The following is a 26,490-nucleotide window of genomic DNA, read 5'->3' as shown; positions in this document are numbered from 1 at the left end:
TGAATCACCAGAACGTAAGTCCTGGAAGCTCAAAATGCAAGAACTAATGTTCTTTTATATTTTCTTTGCGTTTTTATTGGGGATCTGTTCCCCTATGGCAGAATATATTAGGATCTAGTTTGAATGGGAGGAATGGGGTGGTACTGGAAAGGAGAGATGAGTGTAATTTCTTTCTGTATCGCACTTACATTTAAGTTTGCCTCCATGACATGCATGTGTGTGTGATGTTACCTTATTGTATTGTAATACCATTCTGCCTTGTGGGTCTTAGTTCACCAAAACTCTTATACATCGCACTCGTATTGTATGGCCACACAAGTAAATATGGTACACTGCATAGTTTTGTCTGGTACAAAGTCTCTGCATTTTTGTTGCGTAAAAGCAAACCAAAGTGCTACATTTGAAATACTGCTGGCCGGGTGCGGTGGCTTACGCCTGCAGTCCCAGCACTTTGGGAGGCCAAGGCGGGTGATCACCTGAGGTCAGGAGTTCAAAACCAGCCTGGCCAACATGGTGAAACCCTGTCTGTACTAAAAATACAAAAATTAGCTGGGAGTGGTGGCGCATGCCCGTAATCCTAGCTGTCAGGGGGCTGGGGCAGGAGAATCGCTTGAGTCTGGGAGGTGGAGGTTGCAGTGAGCCAAGATTGCACCATTGAACTCCAGCCTGGACAACAAATGTGAAACTCCATCCCAAAAAAATATATATATTTAAAGAGTAAAGTGAAATACTGCTGTAACTGAATAAGAAATTGAGCTATCAACCAGCATCAAGGTCATCTTCTGAATGTAAAACTGCTCTCACAATTCTAGTTTGACCATGAATAATACGGTAAAGTTTCTATGTTTACGTAGTATCAGATGAAAACACCAACAGAAACGGTGCAGGAAAGCATAGTATTTATTCAAAAATACTACGGAAATAGGGAAGCATAGTATTTATTCAAAATGTGTGAAATGTGTTAAATTGAACACAGGATTCCAAGAAGAGCTGTATGACTTAGCTGTGAAAGTTAAAAAAAAAAAAAAAAAAGCAAAGATCTTCAAAACTGTAGGACTCTTAAGACTGATTTTGAGATTTTGATTGGCGATTAACAATAATTGGGCATTTGTTCATTGTAATGGGACTACCTGTTGTGTTTTATATCGATTTTGTTTTGGATGGGGGCGGGAGATCATGTTAACATTTTGATTGTCTCTGCAAGGCACCAAAAGTTGCTTTGTTGCACAACAAAGTGATGTCCACACTATGGAATCTTCAGAGTCAGTCATATACTCCTGGAGGCATTTAAGCTAATAGCAAAATAGAAACCATTTTGTAGCATCCTAAAGAGTGATCTGGTAAAATGAAGGCCCTTGAACAGCTGCCACCCACCCAACTCTAATGAAGGTGGGATCCTACCAGATGGAGATTGAGCCAGAGGTTCCTATTTTTAACTGCCAATCAGCCTTGCCTCTTGGGCATGAATGCCCAGTTTTGGTGGTAAAGAATTTTCCACAAGCTTCATGGAGTGGGAAAGAACCAGCTATTTATATTCATGCTTTGAACTTGAAAAAGAAAAAAAAAAAAAGGAGTAGTTAAGAAAAAAAGGGCATTAAGAAGGGAGACAGATATGTCTCCTACATCAAAAACAAGGTGATATATCACATTGTTTAGGCACATTGTGGTTTGTGGCTTTAAGCTAATTCCCTAGTCTCTTGTGTGATGTTGCACAAGTTCTCTTTCTCTGTTTTTTTTTTTTTTTTCCAATGAACATATAGGCAGCTCCACTATAGAGTTGTTAGAAGAATGTTGTATGATGCATTAAGAATACCTGCAGAGAGCTTGGCACTTGGGAAGTGCTTGATACATGACTGCTGTCATTTTAGTAGTCAGACTTTATAAGATCAGATTTATCTCCAGTCTTTGCCTTGTTGGAGGTTCAGTCTATTCTAATGCATATATTCCAAATCCTGATTCTGAACATGTTTCTCTCTTTTTTCTTACCTGCTCATCCTAGTACAGAGTTAAAAAATTTGCTTTGGGAAATTTTTCTATGGAAATCACATTAGAAACCCATTTGGATTCTAAAGTTGATGATAGCAACTCTAAGTGGGGTATTCTGTGGGTTTTGGAGTGCTTCCCTGTTCCAACTTCCTCGAGCACCCAGGAGGGAGCTTGTAAATTGTGACCTAGGCTAGATCATGAAAACGTATATACATAGATTCCGTTTTAACTGTTATCTGTAGGGCACCAGCATGTGTGTTTACCATGCTAGGTTTTTAAGTTAGGGTTGAGATCCAACAATATAACCTTTCTTCCTTCATTATAATACACGTACGTACGTGTGTGTGTGTGTGTGTGTGTGTGTGTGTGTGTGTACATTGTGGGCTTATGGCCAATGTCAATTTTGTTTTGCTCTTTAGCATCTATCTAAATCACAGTTTTGATAAGGTGAAGGTACACATTTGTAAGTGTCATGGGAAAACTTTAAGTCAACATAAAACATACTTGGGAACAATGAAGTATACCAATGTTAAGGTCAAAATGTCATGTAAATATCTTTAAAATGTTCAGTAAGATTTCTGGAATTCCAGGGTCTGACCTGTATCTTGATCTCTGATTTTTATCTTACATTGTCCAGATTCTGATGCAAGGCAAAAATCCGGGGATAGCTTGGAAGTATGCACTTCCCAAGGTCATGAATGGAACTCCACCCACCACAAAAAGACATGCTCATGCCTGGAGTATCGTGCAGTCGGAGTGCTCAGTCTCCTGCGGTGGAGGTACCTGATTTTCTAATCCTATCTTCCAAGTTTGTCTCTCTTAAAACAGGTTCTTTCACTCCAGGCCTCTTTAACATAATACGGTTTAAATAAACCACCCAAAAACTGTCTTTTATAAGAACCATGACCAGGAAAGCAAATATAAGAGCATTAGTTAAGGATTCTCCTACATGTGGTGAGAAATCAGCTCTCACAAAGCTCAAATCAACCATAGCCAAGGCTCAGACGTTACACATCTAAAACTTATGGGGAAAACATACAAAATATATTTACTTATTTACAAATATAAGCATACATTTGCTTATATGCCTGTTTCAACACACAACACATATACATATATATGTTATATATATTGACTTTTTATAATGAAAAAGTCAAGATTGGGGGAAACTAAACTGTAAGCTGAAAATTAAACACACACACACACACACACACACACACACACACCCTTCCATTTGGAAGTTATAAAAGCTAGGGTCAAGGCAACTGAGGACACATACATGGCAAACTGCAGACAGCTATCTGAAACATGGATATCCCCTCAGGGGTAAGGTCAGCAAAGGCTCTTTCACTAGAGGAATGGATTAAATCTGAGACATAACCCTTGCAACAAAGGAACAACAGCAGCCATCTACTCAGTGAGCAGAAGGAAGGCATTTTATTTAGATGTCAACAATGTCACATATTTGGGGGTTAAACAATTGTCACACTTGTCCATTTGGGAGGAAGAATACGTGCCCATAAAGTAGTTCCTGAAACCAAAGCATGAATGTGGGTCTCTAGTTTCCTGTTATTCAGAGCACCTGGTGACAGTGAGCCTTTCTACTGCTTCCATTCCACTGAGCGTAATAAGTCTTCTTAGAATCAGAGACAGACAGAGCAAAGATACAGAAAATGAAGAAATTCTTACATCCGAAAGGCCTTATCTATAGATGCCCATGCAATTCACAAAATATGAAAAAAATACTTTTTAAGTATACATATATAAAATAATTAAAAGGGAACACATTTTCTACTAATACACATTTTAAAGGCAATGAACTATAAAGAAGAAAACCCCCAAATTTTTAAATCTGCAATAGACAATGTTAATATTTTGATCTGTATCATTTTGTTTTTTCCCGATGCATATGTAAGCAAACGGGTTTGACAGACTCAGAGTGATGACATGAGTATCGTTTTCTCTTCCTCTTTGCTGAAGTCATGTTATAGACATCTCTGTACACTCTGCTCTGTTTCACTTTGTCATACATTATGAAGTTTTTCATATACCCAGTACTCCTTGAGAACATTTCCAATAGCTTTCTGGTATATCAGGGAGAGAACAGTTCCTTGGGAAGAAGAGAAGTTTGATTTGCTTTCCAGTTTCCGAGACTAAATCCAGCCAAGAGGAGGATTCGGGGAAGCCAGCTGTGGAATTGTCTCCCTGCCCAGACTTAGCAATGCCTTTGCATGATTAACAGACCCTGGTGTGTCCCATGTCTAGGAGAAAAAGAATTTAGATGAATAAGTCCTATTAAAGTAAATGATTAACTTTTAGGAATGCTGATTTTTGTTTGTTTTTGTTTGAGATAGGGTTGCACTCTGTCACCTGGGCTAGAACGCAGTGGGAGAATGAGGGCCACTGCTGCCTCAACCTCTGGGGCTCAAGCAATCCTCCTACCCAAGTGGCTGGGTTTCGCCATGTTGCCCAGGTTGGTCTCAGACTCCTGGACTCAAGCGATCCACCTTCCTTGGCCTCCAAAAGTGCTGGAATTACCAGTGTGAGCCACTGTTCCCCGCCTTGGTGTGGTTTTCGTAAGTACCTCCGGAAAGCAAACCTGCTTCAACCCAAAGAGCAGAGCTGACTGCTAATCATTATAGCAGGAGTGACTTTTTATCCTTTCTCAGATTATATTTGAAGACAAAGTGCCACGTAAATAAAAAACACAGTTCAAAGGGGAGGCAGCATTCCTATTTCGGGAACTAAAAAATATAATTGTTCACACATTAAAAAAAAGTGTAAGTCCCTGATAAGTAGTTTTGAAATGAACATTGAAAGCAAAGAAGTGGATTGCCACTAAGAAAGCAAAAGCAGAGCCCTGGCTGCTAGGCTTGAAGGCATATTTAGTGAGTTCTATTCTTTGCTTGTATGTGTCCTGTACTCTTTTTTTTTTTTTTTTGAGGTGGAGTTTCGCTCGTTACCCAGGCTGGAGTGCAATGGCGCGATCTCGGCTCACCGCAACCTCCGCCTCCTGGGTTCAGGCAATTCTCCTGCCTCAGCCTCCTGAGTAGCTGGGATTACAGGCACGCGCCACCATGCCCAGCTAATGTTTTGTAGTTTTAGTAGAGACGGGGTTTCACCATGTTGACCAGGATGGTCTCGATCTCTTGACCTCGTGATCCACCCAGCTTGGCCTCCCAAAGTGCTGGAATTACAGGCTTGAGCCACCGCGCCCGGCCCTGTGTCCTGTACTCTTAAGGAAGTATGAGATGTGTCATGGTAAGGCTGAATCTTAGGGTTTCCACATATAACTCACTGATGGTTTTTCTTTGAACATCATCATCCATCTGATAATAAAGTTTGCTTGGGATGTTTCCCTTTACAGTCATTCTGTTTTCAAAAGATTGTATTTATCACTTTATGGTTCCAGTGTCCATGTCAGTCTTGAAAACCAATAATCTACATGCTAAAATTATTAAAATATGAACTATATTATCTCAGAGAGTGGAATGGAATTCAAATTAGTGGCAGATTTCATCAAAAGGAGGTGCTTTCACAAAATACTTGGATTCCATGTCTGAAATAAAACATCACAATGCTGGTAAATCAGAAGCTAAACTTAGAAACCAAACTGAAATGATAGTCTGTAATTTTCACTTTGTCACTTCTGATTTCTTACCAGGTTACATAAATGTAAAGGTCATTTGCTTGCGAGATCAAAATACTCAAGTCAATTCCTCATTCTGCAATGCAAGAACGAAGCCAGTAACTGAACCCAAAATATGCAACGCTTTCTCCTGCCCGGCTTAGTAAGTCATGTGGAAATGTCTTTTTGACTTTCGTAGTTGTACGCCTTCATGGTTGTTATAAGATGATAAAAGCCCAGTGTCAATACTGCTAATGGAAAGTGGGTCAAAGGTAGATGCAATACTTAAAAAAGTAATAGAAGATGAGCTAGCCGTGGTGGCATGGGTGTGGTCCCAGCTATTTGGGAGGCTGAAGAGGGAGGATCACTTGAACCCAGGAGTTCCAGGCTACAGTGAGCCATGATTGTGCCAGTTATATATTAGCCTGGGTATGAGAATGAGACATTGTCTCTCAAAAAATTTTTAAAAAGAAAGAAGATGGTTGATGTTTAAATACGTGAGTTGAAAAACACAGACTTACTTTTGGTACTCACTTGACTTTGGCTTGATAGCCAGGAAGAAATTTACTGGTTATTCAAAAGCAAGCTTACTTGGTATATGAAGGCATCTTTTCTGGAGGAGGGGGAGTGGGTATGGGGTTGTAGTCTCACTCTGTCACCCAGGCTGGAGTGCAGTGGCCTCATAGCAGCTCACTACAACTTCTACATACTGGGTTCAAGCAATTCTTGTGTCTCAGCCACCTGAATAGATGGGATTACAGGTGCATGCCATCATACCTGGTTAATTTTTGTATTTTTAGTAGAGACACGGTTTGGCTATATTGGCCGGGGTGGTCAGGCTGGTCTCAAACTCCTGACCTCAAGTGATCTGTCTGTCTCAGCATCTCAAATTCTGGGATTACAGGCGTGAGCGGCCGTGCCAGACTGAAGGTGCTTTTTTTTTTTTTTTTTTAAAACCTTTACATGGAGATTCCTCTTCTCTGAGCTGAATCAGACAGATATTTAAATAACACAGAATCCTAAATTAGTTCAATTTGCATGTGGTTGTATGCTTAACTTTTATGTAAATGGTCCAAGAATTAAAAAATCCTAATACTATGCAGACCGTGAAACCCCAAATGCAGAATTACACAGTAGCAAGACACAAAATAAAAAGAATGAGGTATAGGCCAAGTAGTAACTACCGCTGATGATGGTAGCCTTTGAGAAGTGCAGTGAGGTTGTTCCTGGATTGACTTTAGCCACGCTATCATTTGAAGACTCATTTTAAGTAATCTTCCCAGTTAAATGAAGTATCTTTTATGTGCTTTGTCTTCTCCCAAATATATTTATATAGAACGGACAGAGTTTCTTCTAAAGCAGTGTTGCATTCACGAGTGCTTTAGATCATCTTAATAAGTAGTGTTTGGTTTGTGGTGATGCAATCATATTACACAATCTTTATACACACACACACACACACACACACATACACACAGTTTTTCTCATAAATAATAGTGTATTTGTCATAATCACTTGGGGTTTCAGCTCTTCAGCCATCCTGTATGCCCGATTTTCAACCCAGTTTTTCTCTCAGGCTGTGGAACTGTATCGTGAACACTAAGAGGAGGAATAAACCTGGGGGAGAGGGGCTCCATGGATTTTCCTCTTTTTCTAAGAAATATGTCTCTAAGAATTACTCCAGCAGCTCTTAGATATGAACCCAACAGTGTGACTGAACCTTGTGGAACCTTTGTAGTGTTTACGTCCATGTGGGAATGATCAATGTGCTTGAATAGCAAGCTGACGTGTTCTGATTTTGAGCTTTCTTCTCCTTGGCTATTCCAGGCAACCCCGTTCACATGTACTTCCATGGAAAGGGAGAGAGCCCCGGTCGTGGCCAACTCCTAAAATTTCCTTGAGGACTAACATGTAGGATTGCAGAAACAAATTTACTGGCTATCTGAAAGCAGAACAGCCCCTTGTAATGGCCCTGAAGAGTGGCAGGGGTAACACGGCTAAGATCTGCTCCCTCCCTATTACTTATTTTCTAGTATTTTCTGTTGGAATATGGGTCTATTCGAGGACCATTCTTATGCAAAGATAATAAGAGAAAGAAGGGTTTAGACTCTTAGAGCTATATAGATAAAGGAATTTATCTGTGCTAATTCCTTTATTTTCTCACGCAGCAACCATGTCATAGTGCAGTTACTCTATGCCAGGCCCTGAGCTCTGAACTGTGGGACAGAGAGGAATAATGTGAAGTTCCCGCCATCAGTGAACCCAAAATCAAATGGAAGAGATGACTGTGTAGAGAATAATTGACAGGCAGTAGAATCTGCTAGTGAAGTGTTACATATTTTTAAAAAGCAGTAAGAGATAAGATAGTGAAGGTATCTGGGCTCTAAGTTAGGGTTGGATGAGGGCGAGCTTAGATGGAGAGTTAGCCTGAAGCTCAGAGGTAGGTTACATAAAGTCTATTTGGGCCAGGCACAATGGCTCACGCCTGTAATTCCAGCACTTTAGGAGGCTGAGACGGGCAAATCACTTGAGGTCAGGAGTTTGAAACCAGCCTGGCCAACATGGTAAAACCCCATCTCTACAAAAAATAATAACAGTAAGCCAGGTGTGGTGGCAGGTTTCTACAGTCCCAGCTACTTGGGAGGCTGAGATGAGAATCGCTTGAACCAGGAGGCAAAAGTTGCAGTAGGTCACTGCAGTCCAGCATGGGCAACAGAGCAAGAAAAAAAATTAAAAAATAAATCTATTTGTTATGTCCTTGTTAGCACTGTTACAAACTCATCAGAGTTGTCACAAAAAGGGAGGACACTTGAATTTGGTAGGCAAAAACGCCATTTTATATGCCAATGTCGAAGCTAATAACTTTATATAATGTGTTGTATATATGATTCTATACAATGTGTTATATATAATGTTTTCTTTACATTTTATTTTAGGATACAAATAATTGTACAAATATGAGTATTGTATTTGATATCCTTAATTGAATAGGATTATAGGGATTGTGACGATTGTTTTGGGACACATATAATTCTGGTACTCATGCTAAATTCTCTGGACTTAATTTCACACATCTGGCCTCTGTGGGAAACTAGAGGAAAAAAATAGCAAAAAATACATGTGGTCTTATTGATGTCTCGTTACTTAAAATGATACTTGGAATCTTTATAATCCGAGATCAGTTTTAGACGTTGGGGCTGTGACGGAAAAGGGGTAACAGTCATCTGTGGTGCATCTTTTTAATGCTAGGTCTTTAAATCATAGAACTTCAATTAATCAAAAGTAGCTATTGAAGAGGTTAATAGTTTCAATTGATAACCATATATACCAAGTCTCAGATAGCTATTAAAAAAAAATGGTCTGGTCTGGCACCGTGCCTCACTCCTGTAATCCCAACATGTTGGGAGGCCAAGGTGGGTGGATCACCTGAGGTCAGGAGTTCGAGACCAGCTTGGCCACTATGGTGAAACCCCATCTCTATTAAAAATGCAAAAATTAGTCAAATCAACAGGAAGTAAAAACAGAAAAATTAGCCAGGCATGGCAGTGTGCATGCCTGTAGTTCCAGCTACTTGGGAGGCAGAAGCAGGAGAATCACTTAAACCTGGGAGGTGGAGGTTGCAGTGACCCAAGATTGAGCCATTGCACTCCAGCCTGGGTGACAGAGCAAGACTGCATCTGGGAAAAAAAAAAAAAGAAAGAAAAACTGGCAAATTTTAAAGAATATAAGGGTAGGTATGTAACTCATCAGTAAATTTAGGTGTAATCAGAAAAGAAATTTGGGGAAGTGCCCACTTAAAAATATCCCTGTGAGACCTTCTCTAAATGAACCCCTCTTCCATTAGCCTCATCATTGTATTTTGTGTTGACTTCCATTGCAGCACTTACCAGAAAATACTGTCTTTATTTGCTCACATACCCAGCTCTCTACTGTGTTACAGGGCTCCTTAGTGCTGCCGCCCTAAATTTTCCAATCTGATGCTTAGGAGAGTCCCTGACACATAGTGAAAATCCCAACAAATTTGACTCCATGAATTGTGCAGATTTTTAAGTGACGTGAATTTCTTCCCATGCAGAGGCAGGAATGCATTTTTTCTGTAGAACTGTGGGATGGTTAAATGTGATTCCTGATATCTGGATCACTTTAGTATAAGCCTCTGCATCCATCAAAGAACAATGTGTACAAATTATCCTTATTGGTTCTGAAATCAATCTAAGGCTTCCATAGGTGGTTCAGCTTTCACAGTAACTGCTTTGGAAGTTATTACACAAAGTGTGGCTTCATTGGAAATATTTGTTTTGCTCTGAAAGCTGGATGCCAGGTGAATGGAGTACATGCAGCAAGTCCTGTGCTGGGGGCCAGCAGAGCCGAAAGATCCAGTGTGTGCAAAAGAAGCCCTTCCAAAAGGAGGAAGCAGTGTTGCATTCTCTCTGTCCAGTGAGCACACCCACTCAGGTCCAAGCCTGCAACAGCCACGCCTGCCCTCCAGAATGGAGCCTTGGACCCTGGTCTCAGGTAACGGGAAAAAACTTGGGAGTTGTTGGTGTTGTTCCCCATGAAGGCAAAAGTACAGGTGTCTTGCTCTCCAAGGGGCTGTTGGCCGTTTACATCTTCATGGGAATCAGCATTTTAATTAATGTTCTTTAGGGAATCTTAGGAAATCTGAAGTTTCAGCACCCCTATCCCAGAGCTTCGAATCCTCCTTAGAAATTAGAGTATGGGGGCCATTGAGGGCAGAGTCGTGAGCACAGCTAGAAAGGATTCTGGTGTCAGAAGTTTGGCATAGAGATCTGGCTACTGAATTCTCCAAAGCAAATGGAAAACACACAAAGAGTGAAGCATAGTAGAGAGATTTAACTCTTACTTCAATGGGAAAGAGGTGAAGTTAGAATACAGAGGAAAGCAGGGCATAAAATTGGCTATGTTGACAAATTCTCAGTGAAAGCCATAAAATTTTAAAGTTAGAAGAGTCATAGAACTACCCGTCATTCACAACTCAGAATTCTGTCTAAAGCAAAGGTTCTCAACTGTGGGTGGGTTTGCCTACCAGGGGACATTTTTGATTGTCACAGCCCGGGGGGAGATGAGTGTTACTGGCATCTAGTGGGTAGAGGTGAATGGTGTACACAGCTCCTTACCACAAAGAACTATCTGATCCAAAATGTCAGTGGTGCTGAACGGAAGAAGTCCTGCCCTACACCCTGACTCGTATGTGATAGCACAAATGCTGCTAAATCATGGCTGGCAAACCAATTTTAGGGAACAATGAAAAAAGGGCTAGAGTTTTACCACCTCAACTATGACGCCAGGTAGCAGCCACTGATGACAGTTCTGCTGTGTTTTCCTTTATGGTATATTAGATCCTGGAGCGTGCTGCTTTCTGATTGATTTCAGCAATATACTATCATATCCCCTACCAGGGGTTGGAGTAAGGCTTTTTTAAAAAAAAGTTAGGACCTATCTGTTTGCACAGGGGTCCCCAGGCCATGAACAAGTGCCTGTTTGTTGCCTATAAGGAACTGCGCTGCTGTGCTGCCCAGCAGCGGGCAGGGAAGCATTGCAGCCTTAGCTCTGCCTTCTGTCAAATCTGTGGCAGCATTAGATTTTCAGAGGAGCTTGAACCTTCTTGTGAACTGTACGGGTGAGGGATCGGGGAGGCGTGTTCCTTTTGAGAATCTAATGTCTGATGATCTGATGACCTTATGTCATCCCATCCGTCTAATTTCATGGGGATGGTGCAACCTTATGTATTTATTGGGTATAAATATGTGAAAAACCTCACAATACTCCTTCCTGTTGCACATATTTATACCCAATAAATACATAAGGTTGCACCACCTAACACACCATATATGTCAACAGTTTTATCCCAGAGGCACCACCTCACCCTGCCCATCCGTGGAAATACAGTGTTCTGTAAAAGCCGTCCCTGGTGCCAAAAAAATCGGAGACCTCTGTGTTAGGGGAATAAAGGGTCAAGGAGGGAGAAAGAATATTATTAAGCTTGTTTAGGGGTTCTTTCAAATGAGAGAATGTATTCATCTATAGCAGAGGGTAAATCTAAATAGAATATGGTGTTGAGTCTCGTCTCATTTTTCCAGTTAGGAATATAATTTACAAAAAGAATTCAAATAATTGTTTTAGCCAAATATATATGGTGGGTATGGATAAAGGGAAATTGAAATGCGGCTGGTTAAGTAAACATAATAAAAAGAGCTTTAGTTCGTGGAGTTTACCCCACATTTCACATATTTAGTATAGCTTCTCTCTTTTTTTTTTTTTTAAACGTGGCAACTGAAACCTAATGGGAATGCAAATGGAACTTTGATTTCTTTTTCTTCTCAAGTGTTCCAAGACCTGCGGACGAGGAGTGAGGAAGCGTGAACTCCTGTGCAAGGGCCCTGCCTCAGAGGCCCTCCCCGAGAGCCGGTGTACCAACCTCCCCAGACCCGAGCTGCAGGAGGGCTGCGTGCTCGGACGATGCCCCAAGAACAACCGGCTACAGTGGGTCGCTTCTTCGTGGAGTGAGGTATGGTTTAGAAGTCACTGCTGGAGGTTTTCTGAGCTGCTCACCTCACTTGCTAGCAGCTAGGCTCACTAAACTCCTTCCTCTTGCACATATTTATACCCAATGCCTGCTAATTGTCATTTCTGCTCTCCTGAGTGCTTCACCCAACATTGCTAACCCCCTACACTGATCAGGCCTATGCCTGGCTGTGGGGGAGCAAGACTTTGTAAAGCACACACAGAGAAATATGGATAAGGTATGCTAAGTGCCTTGATAGTCTTCTTTTGTGGGGAGCTCAAGGTTGACCCAAGCCAGACTTCAGGAAGAACCGTTGTCAGATTATTTATTCCTGAGACAGGGTCTTGCCCTGTTGCCCTAGAGTCCAGTGGCACAATGTCAGCTCACTGCAGCTTCCATCTCCCCGACTCAGGTGATCTCCTACCTCAGACTAGAGGCATGAATCACTGTACCTGGCTAATTTTGGTAGTTTTTGTAGAGATGTGTTTTCACCATGTTGCCCAGGCTGTTGTCAAACTTCTCGGCTCAAGTGATCTGCCTACCTCAGGCTCCTAAAATGGCGTGATTACAGGCCTGAGCCGCTGCACCCAGCCTAAAAGGATATTTTTAACCCTCATCATGTTAGGTCCTCTGTGCAAGAGGTTGGCTGAACATGAAGGGCAATTATTTGCTGTACAGTGGTTCTTCCCATTGAGCTCTTAATCTTTTTATCTGGCCCTTACCCTCCTCAACTCAGATTCCTAAAACGTCTCAGGCCTTAGGTAGACCTGGAGGTCTGTAACCCTCAACCTGGACATCCTTCTGCCCATCTTGTCTTTCTCTTGGACTCTATCTCACACCCATGTGGCATCTCAAAGTCCCTTTTTGTTTTACGATGCTCATGATCTCTGATTTTGGGAAAGGCACTTGAGCTCTCTGACCTTTGGTTTCCATATGTATAGCATGAGGTACTTGGCTGCTGTGTCTTTAAGATGGTTGAGTGAGTGTGGTTGACCTTATGTCATCCCATCCATCGAATTTCATGGGGATGGTGCAACCTTATGTCAAACTGCATCTGCTCAGAAGATTTGACCATGGGGCCCTGCACTTTTCCACATCCTGTCTTGGCTCCTAGTGTTCTGCATCATGTGGTTTGGGTGTGAGGAAGAGGGAGATGAAGTGCAGCGAGAAGGGCTTCCAGGGAAAGCTGATCACGTTCCCAGAGCGAAGATGCCGTAATATCAAGAAACCAACCCTGGACTTGGAAGAGTCCTGCCACCGAAGGGCTTGTCCAGCCCATCCAGTGTACAACGCGGTAGCTGGATGGTATTCATCACCATGGCAGCAGGTGGGTCCGGGCAGATTTAGGAGGTTTGTATGCAAATGAGATGTGAGAAAATGAGGCATGCAGCAAACAGTTGCTCTGAGTCAGTTTATGGTCATACAAGTAAGACAGCTAAGGGCTCAGGTTTTGAAGGTAGAATGGGTTTCGTTCTTTGGCCAACTGTGGTCCTGGGCGGTCTGCAAACCTGTTTTCATTTCTAGAAAATTAATATCTGGCAGAGGTGATTTGTTGTCATTCATCAGAAAATGTATGTAAAACACTTAGCCCCAGGTCAGTCATACCCTGATGATGTTGGTCATTGCTGCTATTGAAACTGCCTCTCGAGTGTGTGTTTTAGAAATGCTGCTCACAGCCTTTACTCATTTGGTTCCTACATCGTGTTTCTGAATAATGTAAGAGCTAATATTTGTCAAGCCATTACTATGCATGGTGCTAAGTACTTTACATGCGTTTCCTATTCCTGGGTAGTATGGTCCTTGACGCTCAGAGTGTCAGGCAATTCAGCCAAGGACACTCAGCTTTAAAACTTACCAGATGCTAGAGGCACCCTTCCTTTCAGAAGACTTGGGTCAATCTTTGGCTAGGACTGGTGTGTGATGCTAAGTCTGAGAGGGCATTATGTCCTCAGGAACCCAAAGCTGTGCTGTGGTCCTTCCAGCTTTCCAACCAACAGATGTTGTCACACAGCTCTTCAGAGGACTCGGGTGCCGCCCACCTCACCATTAATCACAGGGGCCGGGCAGAGGTATACATACTGTGTACGTATCTCTTCAGGAGGATCTGGAAACCAAAACATGGATGAGAGGAAAGGAAATTAGCATGATTGTCTCTGGGCAGGCAGTGTGGTAGCTGTGACACATACTGCTATGGATTGTTTTTGTAATTGACTGTAAGAAGATAATTTAGAGTAAGAGGTCAGCAGGCCAAATCTGCTCCCCCAGTATCCGCCTGTGTTTTAACTGCAAGGTAGCCATGCTTATCCACTTATATATTGACCGCAGCTGCTTTAGTGCTACAAAGGTGATGAGGAGTACTTGTGACAGAGGCCACAGGCCCGTGCAGCCGGAAATATTTACTGTCTTGCCCTTTGTAAATTTTTTCTATAAACTCATGGTATAGATAATTTGATAATAAGACATGCCCTCAAGGAACTCATGTTTCAATTGAGGAGACAGAAACTATACTAAATTACAGTGCATATGTAGATTTTTGGAAAATGCAGTGAATTGTTAAGTCCATTTAAAGGGCTACATTTTTTTCCTGGTTATTCTTTTGTTATGAAATGTCTTCTGGGAAAAAAGCAATTACTTGTCTAGTTGTTGAAATTTTTTTTTTTTTTTTTTTTTTGAGACGGAGTTTCACTCATGTTACCCACGCTGGAGTGCAATGGCGCGATCTCGGCTCACCGCAACCTCCGTCTCCTGGGTTCAGGCAATTCTCCTGCCTCAGCCTCCTTAGTAGCTGGGATTATAGGCACGCACCACCATGCCCAGCTAATGTTTAGTATTTTTAGTAGAGACGGGGTTTCACCATGTTGACCAGGATGGTCTCGATCTCTTGACCTCGTGATCCACCCGCCTCGGCCTCCCAAAGTGCTGGGATTACAGGCTTGAGCCACCGCGCCCGGCCAGTTGTTGAAATTTTAATTGCACAGTGAAATCACTGACTTCTAAGAAGCACCAACTTGGCTGGGCACAGTGGCTCACACCTGTAATCCCAGCACTTTGGGAGGCCAAGGCAGGCAGATCACGAGGTCAAGAGATCTAGACCATCCTGACCAACATGGTGAAACCCCGTCTCTACTAGAAATTAAAAAATTAGCTGGGCGTGGTGGTGCATGCCTATAGTCTCAGCTACTCAGGAGGCTGAGATGGGAGAGTCGCTTGAACGTGGGACGTGGAGGTTGCAGTGAGCCGAGATTGTGCTGCGACACTCCCGCCTGGCAACACAGCTAGACTCCATCTCAAAATAAAACAAGCACCAACTCAGAGTTGGGCTGGGCACCGAGCTAATTCCAGAGCTGTGTCTGACCATTTCTTTCTCTCCTAGTTTTGAACTATCTCCTTCACTACTGCAACTGCACAGATTGTCTGGAATTCTTTAAATGCTGTGATTAACTCCCTAGATGTGTCTGTATTTGTTTCTACATTCTTAGAGAAGCTTCTGTATTTCTGGAGCTTCTCTTCTTTATGAGTCACTTAACTGGGAGACACACGCTCTTGGGCTAGATAGATAGTGTTTCCCTAAAACCCTTCTAATCAGATCAAAGGGCTCTTACTTGTTAGGATAGATGCTATGGACTCTAAGCCTATGTGCCTGGCTCCAGCCAATCAGTTTCATCAGGAGGCATCTTGGTAATGTCACGAAGCATGGGAATTCCTTCTGTTTGATGTCACTGACCTCAGCAGAGTGTTTGTCTTCTTCCTCTTCTCTTTCCTGCAGTGCACAGTCACCTGTGGGGGAGGGGTGCAGACCCGATCTGTCCAGTGTGTTCAGCAAGGCCGGCCGTCCTCAAGTTGTCTGCTCCATCAGAAACCTCCGGTGCTACGAGCCTGTAATACAAACTTCTGTCCAGCTCCTGCAAAGACAGGTAAAAGGCACCATGCTCCAGTCAACGTGTCTCTAGATAATTTTTTTCAAAGCCTAATTTGGTGGTTGTGCAGCCTGTGGCAGTGCTCCATGGAGTTGTATAAGGCACGACTCTGGGGACATTCCTGTCTGCATGCTCTTTTTGAGACAGAGTCTTGCTCTGTCACCCAGACGGGAGTAGACAGCTCACTGTAACCTCCCCTTGTCTGGTTCAAGCGATTCCCCTGCCTCCCGGGTAGCTGGGATTAGAGGCGTGCACTACCACACCTGGCTAATTTTTGTATTTTTAGTTGAGACAGCGTTTCACTATATTGGCCAGGCTAGTCTCAAAACTCATGACCTCAAGTGATCCACCCACCTTTGCCTCCCAAAGTGCTGGGATGACAGGCACAAGCTACATGCCCAGCCTGTCCCAATGATCTTATTTGTATGGGTCAGAAGGGAATAATTTCTGTGATAACACTCTTTAGCCATTATTACTTTGAAAGTGGGAACATAAAAGTGAACAAGAATATTCTTCAAGTGAAGTGAAGACTGATAGGAAACTGAAAAGTCTCACTAAATTGTACCATTCTTCACTGGTCTAACTTATTTTAAAGTAGTCTGACCAATGCCAGGGAATATTTTTCAGCCTCATCTGCTGTCCTCATGCTAACGAATCATTTTCTAGCAACTAGTGCTGGGTTTTCTTTTTCAGCCAGTCACAGCTTTTCTAAGACTGTCCAATCTCTTGCCCTACTTTTTCTAACTTGTGGCAAATCAGATTCAAGACTCTTACTTACTGGATTTTCCATCTTGTTGTCACTTATCTACTTCTTTTTTTTGGGTAGGGTCTCACTCTGCCACCCAGACTGGAGTGCAGTGGCATAATCATGGCTCACTGCAAAAAATGCTGGGGTTACAGGCATGAGCCACCACACCCAGCCATGCTTAACTACTTCTTATTATAGTTTTACCTCTATGCTCAGGCATCAATTTTCTATGCTGTGCTCTCTTTTCTTATATTATCTGAAACCTAAACAAGACAAAAAAAAAAACAGCTTTTGTAGCAATTACTGAGAACCAGTTCCTCCCAGTCCATGCTGGGGTACTACATAGAGAGGAAATGAGCAATACATCATGTTTTTCCAGACTCTGTCCTCCTTTCTTCACTATCAGGGATTTCTCATTTCCACCCTTTAGTTAGATTGCCAAAGATTCAGCCCGGAAGGCCACAGGCATCCCCAAGGACAATGGCCAATTATGAAGTTGCCCACCAGTATCTCCTGGGCAGGATGGGAAGACGAGGAGAGTCAACATACATGTATGGCCTAAGACGACAGGGAGGCCATTTGTCTTGCTTGTTCACCCTGCACTTAATACCACACTGGACATACAGCAGGTACTCAATAAGTGTTACATGAGTAAATGAGTACTTGGCTAAATGAAATACCTTGTGCTGTGAGGTCCTGTACATCGTTCAAAGCAAAATCACTAAGCACCTGCTGTCTACCTCTAGCCCTCTTGTACAGATAAAAGAATGAAGCTGGGTCCTGTTCTTAAAAGAAAGCTACAACAGAAAATATAAGTGGTGGAGTATTCACAGTGTTACAATGATAGTCAGTTCTCCTTGAGTTGCTGCAATCAGGGGAGTCATAGGGTACATGTGAGAAAAGGCTTATTAAAAGAGGAGCTTGGCTGGGTGCAGTGGCTCATGACTCTAATCGCCACACTTTGGGAGGCTGAGGATCACCTAAGGTCAGGAGTTTGAGACCAGAGTGGCCAACATAGTAAGACCCTATTTCTAGTAAAAATACAAAAACTAGCCGGGCGTGGTGGTGGGGATCTGTATTCCCAGCTACTGGGGAGGCTGAGGCAGGAGAATCACTTGAACCTCGGAGGTGGAGGGTGCAGTGAGCCGAGACTGCTCTGCTGTACTCCAGCCTGGGTGACAGAGTAAGACCCTGTCAAGAAAGAAAAGAGGAGCTTCCCTCTGTACCTCTTGGCTGAGTCCAATCCCTTTTGGAAGAATAAAGGATACAGCAAGCCCAACTGTATGTTCTGGGCCAACAATGTGGGCTACAGTTTACTAAGTGGAGGATTTACTCCCATTCCAAGTATAGGGATGATGGCATGCCTAAATTACTGCCCGCTTGGCAGAGTGACCACTAGGTAAGTCATTTGAGTGTATTTTCTGGCTTTGAGTTTCCAGAAAACATTAGTGAGCAGTAAGGATGCCCATGGTGACACAGTCAACAAGATTCCATTCCTTGACTCTTCTCCGAGACCCCTATTATGGGCCAAGCCCTCTGGTAGGCATTGTGCGGGTTTCCTCCCCTCATGGAGCTTATGCTTGGGTAGAAGTTTCTACCCACTATAGTCACTTAAACTGGACCCTAGAGAAGACCATTCTGCCCATGGTGGCATCATTCTGTCTTCCAGTGTCACCCAAACAGCTTGGTTGTCCCCCAGACTCCTGCCCATACTGACTGCCAGTCTAGAGGCATTCATTATATCCCATCATGAGGGTGTGATGCCTTTTCTGGGTGTCTTGCTTGGATCTCCACCTGGGGAAACCATCCTTACGGCTGCACTGTATAGATTATAGGTAAAATTCTCTTCAGGGAAAGAGAGAAGGCCCTAAAGCAGTGATACCACCCAGAGACTTGTAAACAAGCAGTTTCAATGCAGTGTGACACATGTCTGGAAGCTGCCTGGGATGCAGACTAGTCATACTAAGTTGAGGATGACCAGGCACTCAGTACTAATTCCACACTAATAAGCTACTCCTCCTGGAATCCCACATCTTCAGATGGGATCAGGCAGCATTGCATGGTGGAAGGAGTAGGGACTGTAAAATCATAAAAATAGAACTGAATCCACACTAACTTGACACGTAATCGCTATGGAGCTTTGGGCAAGTTTTGAACTTTCTGACCATTCATAAAACCGGGTAATGCTTGCTTTGAAAGACTGTCGTATTAAAGAGGTTATTCGGTTTTTACATTTCTTTAGTGCTTACTATGAACCAGACACTGTTCGGGTGTCTGATTACAAAAACCAGCTAAACAGGCACAGACAGATCCCACCTTCTGACAAGCTTGCTTCTAAATGGAAACAGACAACCAGTAAACATACAGTGTGACAAGGTAAAGTAGCAGCGTGAGAAGACAGGAAAACAAGTTTAGGTTGTAATGATTAGGCAAGGCCAGGTCACTAGATGATTGAGCACTTGAACAGAGACCTCAAAAAAGATGAGGCACATATGGATCTAGGACGAATGTTCCTGGCAGAGAGACAGCAAAGAGGCAGGAATGTACAAATCTAATTCCGGAACACCACAATGCTTGCAACGCTTGGAGTACAAGAAACAAGGTGAAGAGTGGTTAAGCAATACATGAACAGTGGTACTTGAGGCCTTGTCAGTCAGCGTGAGGACTTCAGATTTAACTCTGAGTACAGTGGAAGCCTTTGAGCAGACGAGCAATGGATCTAGCTTTAGGAAGATCACTGGCAGTTAAGTTGAAAAAAGTGCAGGTTGCCAGGAGTAGAACAAGGACTTGTCAACTCTGTGTCAGTAAGCAGATGGAGAAGGTTCCGCTAGAGCAGTGGCAGTACTGAAGAGGTTGGATGCTGGGTGTGTTTCAAAGGTTGAGCCAAGAGTATCTGCTGATTGCATGGAGAATGTGAGGCAAAGAAAGGATTCCAAGGTCCTCTTCAATAGAGTAAATCAAATACCTGACTCACAGCAGAAGCTTAAACAACCAGCTGTTAGTAATTATTATAATCAAAAAAGCACTTATACTGATAGCATAATAATAACATCTCACTTCTGCCTCCTGGCTTACATGAAGGGGATGTAAAAAGAAGAAATTTTAGGCAGAAGAATCAAGGCTTGAAGAACCAACTCTAGGCATTTCTGAATTATGTATATGGTATAGGCTCTAAATAATTTTTAAGTCAAAACTATGCCTAAGAATACAGCAAAATGGTCCAGGGGTGGTGGCTCACATCTGTAATCCCAGCTCCCCAGGAGGCTCAGGCAGGAGAATCGCTTGAAGGCGTGAGGTGGAGGTTGCAGTGCGCTGAGATGGCGCCACTGCACTCCAGCCTGGGCAACAAGAGTGAAACTCCGTCTCAGACAAAACAGTAAAATCACTGGGCCCTTACTCCTAAAACATGCAGTTATGTTTACATACACATTCACATGCATTTTTCTATCTCCCGAGCCTCATCTAAGTACGAATTCCTGATGTATAGTGAAATAATCACATCTGTCATGTTCATTGAGCCACCAAAGACATTAGAATGGACTGGTGTTGACTTAATTTACTTGGAAGCTGGCTGACATTCACTTAAACCTACACAGAATGTGGGCCACCCAGCTTCTTAAGTTAATCTCAGCCAGTTTGCATGCAAATCCAGGTGAACTGACTCCCAATAGATTAGGCTCTTTGCACCTGAAATTACAGTTCATGAACCAGCAGCACCAACCTCCCCTAATGCCCATACCGCCCCCCCCGACAGCTCTTCTGAATCAGAACCAGTGGTTTAACAAAATCCCTAGGAGATTCCTGATGCACTATATTTCCCTGGACACACAGTTCAGTGGTGGCTCCCAGGCTATACAGAGAGGATCAGACATTGATCTTGGATTAGATATGACTTTTGTTTTTTTGAGATGGAGTCTCGCTCTGTTGTCCAGGCTGGAGTGCAGTGGTGCGATCTGGGCTCACTGCTACCTCCACCTCCTGGGTCCAAGCCATTCTCCTGCCTCGGCCTCCCGCATAGCCGGGACTACAGGCACATGCCTGGCTCCTTTTTTGTATTTTAGCATAGACGAGGTTTCACCGTGTTGCCCAGACTGGTCCTAAACTCCTGAGCTCAGGGAATCCACCCATCTCGGCCTCCCAAAGTGCTGGGATTACAGGCATGAGCCATCACACCAGGCCTAGATAAGACTTTTTAAAAAAGAAAAATCATTTAATTTTGCTAATGTTCACAGTCCTTTCTTGGCATCTAAATCCTGCCCCTATCTCACTCCCCTACCAAAGTCCCAGTGTGTAAATGTGTAATGGAAAGAATCAGCAAGAGGCTCAAGGGAGGTGGGCCCAAGGTCTTTGTTCTGTAGCCCCTCACCTTAAGAAAAAGAATAAGAGGGCCTGGTGCAGTGGCTCAAGCCCATCATCCCAGCACTTTGGGAAGCCGAGGCAGGCAGATCACCTGAGGTCAGGAGTTCGAGACCAGCCTGGCCAACATGGTGAGACCCCATCTCTACTAAAAATAGGAAAATGGGCCAGGTGTGGTGGCACATGCCTGTAGTCCCAATTACTCGAGAAGCTGAGACAGGAGATTTCCTTGAACCCTGGAGGCAGAGGTTGCAGTGAGGTGAGATTGTGCCGCTACACTCCAGCCTGAGCAATAGAAAGAGACTGTCTCAAAAAAAAAAAAAAAAGAAAGAAAGAAAAGGATGAGCACACTACGCTACATGCTAAACGTATTTTCTTATTTTAGACGATCCATCCTGTGTAGATTTCTTCAGCTGGTGTCACCTAGTCCCTCAGCATGGTGTCTGCAACAACAAGTTTTACGGAAAACAATGCTGTAAGTCATGCACAAGGAAGAGCTGATCGATCATGGTGTCCTCCCCACTGCCTTAGGGCCAGGGGTTTGCCTTTCAGCCCCTGGGAGAGACCATCTGCCTTTGAAACCAGGAGCTGAGCACTGAGAACCATTTGTGAGCTGCGGCTGTGAAGGAGCCAGCTCTGAAGGACAGACAGGTTGCCACCAGGCTATTCCAGCTGCCCGAAGCACATGGTACTCTGAAGCACTTGAAAATGGGAAGCGACGACAAATCTGACTTATAAAAAAAATCTTTGATTTGCACTGTTGTATGTAAGAAGTGGTGAATCACACTGAGATATGTCGATTTTGGGAGAGACTCTCTTTTGAACTTCAAAGCGTTCAATGGCAAAGAGATCTGATTTAAAAAGGTCCTTTATGACTTCAGGTCAAAGACTGAGACTCAGAACAATCAAATCTGGATGGAATACCTTGCCTAACTGCTGCGTGGAGTTCACAGTTTGACTAACCCTGTGAACACCCAAGCTAGGAGTTCTATGAGAAGCCAAATGGTGCTCACAATTGTGCTTGCTGCTGGACTGGCAAGCTTCATGTTGTTTATTTGGTGTGTGTGTGTGTGTGTGTGTGTGTGTGTTATTTTGTTTAAACTATATTCTGTTGATAGAGAGTCTCTAAGACTAAAATGAACAACTTGAAAAGTATTCCAAGGAATATTATGAAAATAGGGCAACATGGACTATTTAAGATCTCCATGTAATTGACATTCATCCAAGAAAACAACTCATAGAAAATATACATATGGATGCCCTTCACATGTTATCAACCTGGCAACTTTTGGTGCTTGCTGAATCAGTCCATGAAAAGCTGCAGCCCACTCTTTGGGAATGAGACTTGGCAAGATATGCAGTTCTGGTATTTACAAAAACTCTAGAAGCAGCAAAGTGGCAAAATAGCAGTGTTGTGAGGGAGAGGGAATCATCATGTATAATGCTCTGTACGTATTATCAGAGCTGCTTGGAAAATCAAAGGCCACTTGTGGCTTTTTCCTACCAACTGATATGTTTAAATTTACCCTAGGATTTAATTAACAGCAAAAAGAAAAGGGAAAAAGAAGGAAACAGCGGTAATAAAAAATCCATCTGTCTTCTTGCTATGTTAATATTTAAAATCATAGTATGCCAAGACCCTTTACTAAGAGCATTTTTAGTCATCAGAAGCCAGCTGTGAGTAGGTATTAATGAGTCTAAAACTGTTCTCAATTGAAAAAACACCACACTATTTTGCCAAAACCAAAGTAATTATAAGACTGTGTTCTCCTGTAATTTCTTGAGAAGTGGTTATAAAGGGCATATTTACTTAATTCTACTTTATTTCTCAACGTCTTTGATGAATGTAACCCAATTTTACTTCTTTAAAAAGTTTCAATTCAAGCTGGATTACCCAGCTCAGCATAATCAACTAGACAGCGGTTTGTTAAATTTAGCAGTATACTTTGTTCCCATTCTAATTAAAATCATGAGTTCTTGAATCCCAGCGGAATCATGCTTAGGAACTTCTCTCAGTCTGCCTGGCGTGGCCTAAAGGAGTGGCCGTTTTGTCAACAGGAAAACTGACAACAGTCCTCTGCTACAACCCCCTTGCCTTCCGAAAACCAGCAAGTTATTTGTTTCTTTATATAATTATCATTTTATTTTATGTAAAAATTAATTTATTAATAGCCTATTATGTGTTCTCACTTGCTTCTCTAAGTAATATTAATTTTGAGAAAAAATGTGGAATAAAACCATGGATTATAAAGTCAAAATATATGTGTAATATTTAATTATTTTTTAAGTTTTATAATAAAGTATTCTGTTTATCTTTGACACTTGTTAAGTTCTTGAATACATTAGTGACAAGTCAGTCATTTCCAAGGTAATTTAACTGTATACATGTTAATCAGGACTCTTAGAGAATGGTTGGGTAGGGTAGTTCACCTCTGTAATCCCAGCACTTTGGAAGGCCAAGGTGGGCAGAATGCCTGAGTTCAGCAGTTCGAGCCCAGCCTGGCCAACATGGTAAAACCCCATCTCCACTGAAAATACAAAAAAATTAGCCAGTAGTGGTGGTGCATGGCTGTAGTCCCAGCTACTTGGGAGGCTGAGGCAGGAGAATCGCTTGAGCCTCGGAGGTTGAGGCTGCAGTGAGCCGAGATTGCTCCACAGCACTCACCTGCTGGGTGACAGAGTGAGACTCTGCCTCAACAACAACAACAAATAGAGAGTCTCTAAGACTAAAATGAACAACTTGAAAAGTATTCCAAGGAATATTATGAAAATAGGGCAACATGGACTATTTAAGATCTCCATGTAATTGACATTCATGCAAGAAAACAACTCATAGAAAAGATACATATGGATGCCCTTCACATGTTATCAACCTGGCAATGATTAATTGCCAGAATTACTCTTGAAGAGTAACTTCACTGGGAAGAGAAGAGAGAAGCTATTCACTAATTTATGATTTTTCTTGTTTGCCTATGAAGAAATTGAAGTATCCAACGCTAGAATGAAACAGATGACACATTTATCCTCTTTAGGACACATTATTTTGTTTTTCTGTAATTGTCATGGAAACATTTATTTGTGGAAATCATCTAAGATAAAGCTACCATAAATGTATTTTTTTATTTGAAAGTCATTCTAGTAAAATATTTTTGTAAAAATGAGAGGGAAGGGAGGGAAGGATGGGTGGGAGAAGAGAGGAAAAGAAAAAAATAAAAAGTAATTGTTCTTGGCTTTTGAAATTTTGAATCATTAAACCACTGGAGAATAAGAACTGGGCGAAGTCCAATTGATCTGAAAATACAGTATTTTCCCCTGCATCTGTGATTACATGTGTGTGTGTGTATCAATATATTCACATGCCTATCTTTAAAATACAGTTAAGGAAATTTTTATGGAACTTACTGCAATTTAGCAAACAAAAAAATGATTCAGAATGGAAAATGGAATAGATGCAGATAAAATAGATGACACAAAAAAGTATTTTTTTTTTGTTGTTTTTTTTTTGAGATGGAGTTTTGCCCTTGTCACCCAGGCTGGAGTGCAATAGTATGATCTTGTCTGACTGCAACCTCTGCCTCCCAAGATCAAGCAATTCTCCTGCCTCAGCCTCCCGAGTAACTGGGGTTACAGGCACCAGCCACCATCCCCAGCTAATTTTTTATGTTTTTAGTAGAAATGGGTTTTACCACGTTGGCCAGGCTGATCTCAAACTCCTGACCTCAAGTGATTCACTCGCCTTGGCCTCATAAAGCACTGGGATTACAGGCATGAGTCACCATGCCTGGCAAAAAAAAAAAAAAAAAAAAAAAAAAAAAAAAAGGTATCTTTATACTTTTTGGTAATAAGCAAACACATATTAGTGTTTAATGGATATCAGGTACTATGCTAAACTATTTATATAGGTTATCTCATTTAATCCTTACAACACCCCAGGTAGGAAGATACTATTATTCTTTGTTGGCAGGTGACAACTGGATTCAGAAAGATTACATATTTAGCCCTAATACACAGTCATTGAGTGATGGGGTCAGGACTCAAACCCAATCCACTGGGGTTCTCTTGTCCATGTGCTGCGTTACCCTGTGACAGAGAAAGAAAGAGAAAGACATGCAGGCCTTAGAACTCTACTCTTTTGGCCCCTGGGATATGTGTGAATGGAGTTTGACAGTAAGTGATTTAACAGTGATGAATTATGGGCAGAGCTTGGAATTTCAGATGGGGAACTGGGGTTGGGAAGTAATCCTCACTTAGCTCGTCTTTTCAACAAAGTATACTTAAAGACTTTTTGTATATCTAAGTCTTTATTCCCTAATAATTGCTTTGCTCTGGGATGACAGTATTTCCTGGACAATAGCACCAGAGTATCTGGAGCCTGCAACTCCAAGTCCAATACGATGGAGGGAGAACGTGAGCAAGAATTCTCCTGGCACTGGGTTCATATGCTAATGGTAGAGAAAGGCACTATCACACCAGCATGTATTAGGTAAGACGTGGTTCATGAAATTTAGAGCATAGAACCCATTATTGCTAAATGTGTTGTGGAAAAGGTCATTTAATTATGTGCTATATGGTTTTAATCTTAGAAAATGTAAAAATACGCATAAGGATTCAATGCTTTGTTTTACCTTATCTTTCCCCTAAGATCTTAATTCCTTGAATACATCTGTGGTCTCCACCAGTGCTAAGGGTTAGCACCTGAGATGATTTTCATCAGTCTCCCCAGGATCTGGGTAACCAACACTTTCCCCCTCCTGAGAGGACTACAGGCTCCTAAGAGGTGACTCTCAAACACTGTCACTCAGTTACCATCACTGTGAGTACTCCCCATAAGCACATATCACCTCTACTAATTTTTAAAATCTATTTAGGTAAAAATATGATTTGCTGTAAAGAAAATATTTAGGCCAGGCATGGTGGCAGTACCTGTACACCCAGCTGCTCGGGAGGCTGAGGCAGGAAAATTGCTTGAACCCTGGAGGCAGAGGTTACAATGAACCCAGATTGCACCACTGTATTCTAGCCCAGGGGACAGAATAAGACTCTGCCTCAGAAAAATAAAATAAATATATATAATATATATAAAATGGATACATAATATATATATGTATATAAAGCAGCTGTTTCATAACTCCTTTAAACACAGAATCAATAGAACATGGCATTAAAGGTTGCCCAAAAGCCAAATAAATATTAACACTTAAACTGTTAATTTTACTTTAAAAATAAAATATAGTCACTATAATTGGTTTACAAAACTCATCTGAAAATAAAAATTCCCCTATAAGTGACTTGTTCGTAGCTTCTCAAGAATAGTCAGTTTAGTATCACT

The 26,490-nt window shown here is 42.2% G+C and overlaps 2 protein-coding genes across 4 annotated transcripts in view; one reads left to right on the top strand and one right to left on the bottom strand.

The window, feature by feature from the left end:
* Nucleotides 1–23,480, top strand: part of ADAMTS18 (ADAM metallopeptidase with thrombospondin type 1 motif 18) — a 156,723-nt gene extending 133,243 nt beyond the window's left edge. For all 3 annotated transcript variants that reach the window (XM_032284505.1, XM_032284503.1, XM_032284504.1), the window contains 7 exons: nucleotides 2,624–2,765; nucleotides 5,651–5,777; nucleotides 9,925–10,129; nucleotides 11,961–12,143; nucleotides 13,255–13,467; nucleotides 15,907–16,054; nucleotides 21,547–23,480. In XM_032284505.1, coding sequence (XP_032140396.1) covers nucleotides 2,624–2,765; nucleotides 5,651–5,777; nucleotides 9,925–10,129; nucleotides 11,961–12,143; nucleotides 13,255–13,467; nucleotides 15,907–16,054; nucleotides 21,547–21,662 — 1,134 coding nt within the window. In that variant the 3' untranslated portion in view covers nucleotides 21,663–23,480. The remainder of the gene's footprint in view (nucleotides 1–2,623; nucleotides 2,766–5,650; nucleotides 5,778–9,924; nucleotides 10,130–11,960; nucleotides 12,144–13,254; nucleotides 13,468–15,906; nucleotides 16,055–21,546) is intronic.
* SYCE1L (synaptonemal complex central element protein 1 like) overlaps nucleotides 15,970–26,490 on the bottom strand; it is a 76,922-nt gene continuing 66,401 nt past the window's right edge. The window contains exon 2 of the transcript XR_004270616.1: nucleotides 15,970–16,042. The gene's annotated coding sequence lies outside the window, so the exon portion shown is untranslated. The remainder of the gene's footprint in view (nucleotides 16,043–26,490) is intronic.

The sequence above is a fragment of the Sapajus apella genome, unplaced genomic scaffold, assembly GCF_009761245.1.
Source record: "Sapajus apella isolate SASKATOON/1434 unplaced genomic scaffold, GSC_monkey_1.0 scaffold15, whole genome shotgun sequence".
Classification (NCBI taxonomy): Eukaryota; Metazoa; Chordata; class Mammalia; order Primates; family Cebidae; genus Sapajus; species Sapajus apella.
Note: the sequence above shows the minus strand (reverse complement) of the source record. Positions and strands in the feature narration are given on the sequence as shown.